Genomic DNA, 6,870 nt, shown 5'->3' on the forward strand with positions numbered 1-6,870 from the left:
CTTCAACACGTATCTAGATTAACACTATTACTATAACTATAAATATGCAAGCGATCATGCCACTAGTTTTGGCAAGCAGCACAACAGACAAACTAAAAATGTCATACGAATACGAGAATTATGACCCCTCCTTCCCCGACCAACCTGTGGTTGACTTATACCTTCCTGTTTGGGCAAGGTTACCAGCTTTCCACTCGAAACCAGCTTTCATTTGGGCTCAAGACTTTCACACCACCACTACCCTCACCTACCAACAACTCAACGACACTGTTCATCTCATCTCATCACAGCTGCAGGGTTCATTGCAAAGAGGAGACACTGTACTTCTTCTCTGCTCTCCAGGACTTGACCTAGTTGAGCTCATTTTCGGCTGCCAAAGAGCTGGTCTCTTGAGCGTACCTATAGTCCCTCCTCACCCTTCTTTCTCCAATCAAAACTACCACCACCTCGTAAGAGCCATTTCTCAGACCAAACCCAAAGCTGCCATAGCTCACTCTCACTACATTTCAAGCATTCGACGCTACCTCTCTTCTCCCCACAACAACACCAAGCTAGCTCACATGCTGCAAACCATCCACTGGATTTCCATTGACCATGTCAAACACGGCAAAGCCGTCGTTACTGTAAACAACCGTGATTCCCTAACATACAGTGGTTGTGCAGCAGATGAAGTTTATTTGGTTCAGTACACTTCTGGAGCCACTGGTGTCCCAAAACCCGTGCTTGTCACTGCTGGCTCAGCTGCTCACAACGTTAGAACTGCCAGAAAATCTTACGATCTTCATCCAAACAGCACCATCGTTTCGTGGCTGCCACAGTATCATGATTGTGGCCTCATGTTTCTGTTGCTGACCGTTGTCTCCGGTGCCACGTGTGTTCTCACGTCCCCAAACGCGTTCATCAAACGCCCCAGACTCTGGCTTGAACTCTTGTCCGAATTCAAGGCCACTTGCACTCCCGTTCCCTCGTTCACATTGCCACTAGTCATCAAGCGTGGAGGGATTGACCAAAGCGCTTTACCCATCAACCTGTCAACCTTGAAGAACCTTATAATCATCAATGAACCTATCTATAGAGACTCTGTGGAAGAATTCGTTCATACTTTTTCACCATTCGGGTTAAGCCCTTCTTCTATCTCTCCTTCCTACGGGTTAGCAGAGAACTGTACCTTTGTGTCCACTGCGTGGAGGAACTGCCACAGTGACAATATTGGTGCTTATGGTTCCAGCTTCCCAGATTTCCCAACTCACAACAAACTGTTACCGGTTGCAAGGCTCGGAAACATGGAGCAGGAAGACGTGGAGATTATGGTCGTAAACGAAGAAACCTTGGAGCCGAGTGAGGATGGTGTCGAAGGAGAAATTTGGGTTGCTTCACCAAGCAATGCTTCTGGGTACCTTGGCCACCCTAGCTTAACAAGAGAGGTGTTTCATGGAAGACTGAGAAACATGGTTAGTAAGTGCTTTCTTCGAACCGGGGACAAAGGCATCGTGAAAGGAGAAAAGAGATACCTCTTTGTTACTGGTCGCTGTCAAGATGTGATGGAACTCGAAAACGGTGAAAAGGTTCATCCACATTATATAGAGACTGCGGCGTATAATATTTGCTCCAAGTTACTCAGAGGAGGCTGCGTTGCAGCGTTTAAAGTTTCAGCAATGGTGGTGGTTGTGGCAGAGATGCAGAGGTTCGAAAAGGATGTGGATGTGGTTGTGTTGAAGTGGGTGTGTGAGAAAATTAAGGCAGGTGTCTGGAAGAAGGAGAAGGTGAGATTGGATGGGTGGTTTTGGTTAAGAGTGAGTGTGTTCCCAAAACCACTTCTGGAAAATTGCAAAGAGGGAGGTGTAAGGAGAAGCTTCTCGCAGGGGAAATGGTGATTCTGATGGAAACTCGGTTTGAAAAAGATGTTACTGGTTTTACGAGAGCACAGAACGTAAGAGAAGAAGCTTCGGAAGAGAAGGGTCACGTGAACAGATCCCTTTCATGTATGGACACTCCTGCCTCTCTAATATCTCTTCTGTGATATGAAAACTGCTGATTCTCTATCAGCATATTTTCATTTCTGTATATCGGTAAATAAATAAATATAAGAATAAAAATATTCTTCCAGACTTATACACTTATAAAAATAAATGGAAAGTTATTGTTTTCTACATTCAAATAACCGCTTAAAAACATGGTTTTAAAAACAGTACATAAGCTATCATAATTAGAAAAATTAAACTTTTTACATAAGCTATCTTATTTTTCAGGATTGTTCTATTGAATAAGAGATTTTTATGATATCACTTTCCAAATACTTATTGGAGTGTTGATAATAATGTATTTTTGTGTCTTTGTTTTTCTTAGGCTAATTCTGTTTAAATTTTATCTTTTTTTTTAAATGAAATTTATGAGTTGCAATCCATACACACAATCTTCAAATGACTCCCTTTAAAGATATTTCTAATTGAATTTTTGACGATTTTCAAATAAATAGAATTTTTGTCTATGTCGTTGGAAATTATTGATAAAATATATGTTTCTATTACTCTCTACAAAAATGCTTGTTTTAATAAAATTTCTTCTCAGTAGGCTTCAATTGATAAAGATGTACAAGGTATGTGTTCTCTTTGTAAGGATGAAAAAGAGGAATACATTTAGCAACTTTTCTGTAAGGATTAGAGCTGTGAAATGAGTTCTTTTAATAAGATTTGACCCTAACCCATGTGGATTGGGGCCAAACAAGCCCACAGGGTCAAAAAAACTCTTTATTAAAACATAGGACTAAAAACTCCTAAAGCCTTATAGGCCAGGGCCAGTCCATGGGCTTTCCTTTTTATAAAATTTAACGTCCAGAAACATAATATCATCATACAAGTAATCACAAATCATTTGTATTTTTTATCTAGCTTTCATTTTATTTTTGTTAGTAATAACTTATAACCATAATTGATTCATGCGTAATTATATTTTTTTACCAATAAAATTAATTTTCTACTTCATAGCTGTTTCTATATTAATTAGTTTAATAATAATGCTTTTATACAATTATTCCTTAATTTCCAAATTTTGTTTTGATAATTTTTTTCATCTTAATTTTGGTTTCTTAATTTTGGTTTGTAAATTTGACGATTTAGAGATATCCACATAAAATAGGTTTAAAAGTTAAAAAATTTAATTTAATTTGTAAAATTTTGATGGACTAACGAATTTATTTATAGATGGTAATCTATTTTGTCACTGGTTTAAATCAATATCATTCGATTAAGATTTGTGATCAAAATTACATTATTTTTAATTGGTGTGAACATGTTAAAATTTTGACTTTTTAACTTTTTTAATTTTCCAAATTTAATAAAATTAATATTTATTATTTATAAAGTTATATAATTCTTTTAAAAAAAATTTATCAAACTTATAATTTAGTCATTTACATCAATTTATATATTTTTATGTCTTTTTCATATATTTTATATTATATTCATTTGTCTTTTTTATTAGTTTCTTATTAAGAGACATTGATGTAATTTATTTATTATTATAATTATTATAATTTTTATTTATTTTATATGATAATAATTAAATACAATAATAATTTTAATTTTAGTATTATAAATTATAACATTATATTTATTTAAAAATATTGTATCTATTATTTAATTATTTTTTATTACAATTGGCTCATGATAAATAATTCAATAAAATCGATCTTTGTTGGATAAAGATAAGTCTGATTTTAAAATATTAATTTAATTTAAAAGGTTAGAAAAAAAAATGATTTTATAACCACTAGGACTACATCTAGATCTAACATATATGATATTTATAACAATTTTGCCTAATAAGGATTTTCACTAAAAAGTTAGTTATTTTATTACGTGAAATTAATTTTAAACTTTGTAAAGTTTGTGGTTTAATTTTTTTATGTATATATATCTATACAAAACATTCAACAAAAGAATTTTATATGACAAACTCAAACTATAAAAAATAAAAATTTTACACCGATATTAAAAATTCATCCAATCAGTAGATTTAAATTTAATATCCATAATTAATATTTCAAATATTTATATAGATATCAGAATTCGATTGAAAAATGGAATTTTCAACTGTGTTACTTTTATAATTTATTTTTTGAAATTTTTTTCATTTTCTTTTAAATAAAAATAATAATAATATTTTTCTTTTTTAACTTTCCAAAATAATAAAATTATATATTTAAAATATACTTATAATTAAAAAATTATTTTTAATAATTTTTTATAAAATCAATATTTATACATTTATATTTAATTAAAAAGATATTAAATATCATTTAAATTTTAGAAATTATTAAACTTGTAAAGTAAATAAAAGAAATAACTAAAAAAACATTAAAAATCAATTAATTTAGTTTGGGAGCTAGCCTCATCCTAACCCTACCCAACCCACTTTATGTGGGGCTTTAGGGGTTGAGACTTTTAAAAAGCCCCCTATTAAGTGGGTTAGAAAATTGCGGCTTGATTTTAGAAGGGTCAGGGTCAATCCATAGACCAGGGCTCAAATGACACCTCTAGTAAGGATGAAGAAATACAAGGTGTGTCTTCTCTTTGTAAAGTAAATGTACAAAGTATTCATTGGAATTTTTTAAAATTCGTAAATTTGTTGGTAAAATAATTAATTTTTCTACTAAATTTGACAATGATATATTATAAATTAAATGGACATATGCATGAGAAAAAAAAAATGATAACACGATAACACAATAGATCGTAATTTAGCATATGATGCATTGAAATTTCAATTTAAATTGAAGATGAGTAAGTTGAAATAATTGTATGAGATACACACAAATATTAAAAAGTAAAACAAAGGAGGTTGCTTACCGAATGAATTACTAGTGTTCTAAGGATATTAAGGAATGAATAAGAAAGTGTAATTTTTGTATGATATTATTACAGTTTAAAATAAAATAATAAAATTTATAATTTAAGAAATAGAATATAGCAAATTTATTTATTTAATAACTTTGATTCACTTCATCAGTATGTATTGTTCTCCACCTGATAGAAATTAGGTATATCTGTTCAACAAGAAAAGTCATGTTAAATGAGGATGAAGTGGGAGGTGTTACTTTACACTCCAACCCTATTTTCAACATAGATATCACCCTTACACTATACACAGTTAAGTTGGCAAGAAAATGTATGTAATTGTTAATGTCAATAAAAAAGGATCACTCGTCTAATGGTCCCCTTCAGGTGCCTGCGCGGGAGCATTGCTGGGTGAAGAAGAAGAGTGGGAATCATCAAACTCTTCATCATCATCACTGTCTGGTTCCCCGGTAGGTGCACTTGCTGGTGCCCCTTCACCTTCCTCAAAATCATCATCCGACTCTGGTGTTCTTGTTGGTGAATTTGCGGGTGCAGATTCAGGTGCTTCCACTGGCGCATTGCTTGGTGCTTCGGTAGATGTTTCGTCGTCTGAGTCTACTGGTGCCTCTGCAGGTGAGAAAGAGCCCTCTGGTGCACCTGCGGGAGAAGAATCATCGTCCTCGTCTTCATCCTCCTCCTCGTCATCATCTTCATATTCAGGTAAAGCATCTGGTGCTCCAACCGGTGAATCTGCCATTGATTCCGTGGGTGGAATTTCTGTGTCGTGGCTTGCACTACCGGTCCCCAAAACAGTAGTTAACCGCACGAAATTAGTTTCAAATTAAACCTAATTATCCACGATTTCCAAAATATATTCGCTGATTATTTTTTTTTATAATGCTAAAGAAATTAAGTAGAAATTTTGGAGAATTAAAAAAGTTGAAGTGAGAGAGAGAGGAAAAGGATTATGGTTGCTTACGCTTCAGTGTCTAAAAAGTCGGCCAAGGATGACCCTTGGCCTTCATCGGTATCTTCGTAGGAAGAAGGAGAAGAAGAGTCGTCGGAGGAGGCGCCACTTAGGGCCGAACCGAAGTAATCACTGACAGCATCTTGGGTCGCGGCCCCACCTATAGCTCTCTGGGCCTGGTCCAATGCGTCTTGGGAGAGCCCTCCCTGACCCAAGAGATCCTTCCAATCGTCCTGGCCCAAAACCGCACGGAATGGCAGAGCCAACACCACCGAAAACACCAAAAGTAATGATATCTTCGCCATTTCCCCTTATTCCTTTACCCTGGAATCAAGGATTGCAGAAACGCCTTGAAAATTAGTGAACCAAGGGTGGCAATGATATGCAACTTTGTTCATTACAATCCGTTCTTTTATATACACTGCCACAACCCATTTTAGCCACACATAACGGCTTTCTCCCGGTCTTTTTCATATGCCCGATTCTCCCGTTCTCATTTCTTATCTTTAGAAATTTTTCTTTTCCGTTTTCTTTTTAGCTTCTCTACGCTGCTGTTGCCACAACCCTTGCTGCTGCTTTTTCCTCGTTCTCCATTTTTTTTAAGAATAGCCACATCCTTAATAGTAATTTTGAATTCATAATTTGTCAAATGTGTTTACCTATCATTCTGAGTTACAAGTCTTTTCTTAGAAGCTGTTCTATTATGGAAAGACAGATTTATTTCTAGCCAAAACTATTCTCCCAATTCACTTGTGACTGCTTCAATTTGACCACATTCTTATGAATAAACTAAATTAATATTTAATTATATTGTTGCTAGCTCTTATGTACGTGGATTCTATTTAGAAAAAGAAAGTTACATTATACGTATGGCTCTCTAATCATATTTAAACAATTGTTTAATAAGATATATATTACCTATATAAATTTTAAATGTGTTGCTATGTAATGCATAATGTAAAATGGTGATATTATGACACAAATGTTTTTTTTACACTCATTTATATTATCTTTTATTATTTTTTACTTTGTTTTCTCTTACAAATACAAAATTCTTTTTTTGTGTGA

At 33.8% G+C, this 6,870-nt stretch overlaps 1 protein-coding gene across 1 annotated transcript; it reads right to left on the reverse strand.

Annotated features, from left to right (window-relative positions):
• Nucleotides 1-4,963: 4,963 nt before the first annotated feature.
• On the reverse strand, nt 4,964-6,556 carry LOC148196016 (uncharacterized). Its single transcript, XM_088094938.1, has 2 exons — nt 5,815-6,556; nt 4,964-5,629 (listed from the first exon to the last, which is right to left on the reverse strand). Exons 1-2 carry the CDS (start codon nt 6,105-6,107, stop codon nt 5,206-5,208), a joined length of 717 nt encoding a protein of 238 aa, XP_087951064.1. The 5' UTR covers nt 6,108-6,556; the 3' UTR covers nt 4,964-5,205.
• Between the last annotated feature and the right edge of the window lie 314 nt (nt 6,557-6,870).

Source organism: Vigna umbellata, chromosome 7 (assembly GCF_029865625.1).
Source record: "Vigna umbellata cultivar VRB3 chromosome 7, Vumbellata_1.0, whole genome shotgun sequence".
Classification (NCBI taxonomy): domain Eukaryota; kingdom Viridiplantae; phylum Streptophyta; class Magnoliopsida; order Fabales; family Fabaceae; genus Vigna; species Vigna umbellata.

Bases quoted from the DNA above. Each gene is read 5' to 3' on its own strand.
- LOC148196016 (XM_088094938.1), bottom strand. From the start codon at position 6,107: ATGGCGAAGATATCATTACTTTTGGTGTTTTCGGTGGTGTTGGCTCTG. The intron at 5,630-5,814 runs GTAAGCAACCAT...GGGGACCGGTAG, and splicing joins GACTTTTTAGACACTGAAGC to TGCAAGCCACGACACAGAAA.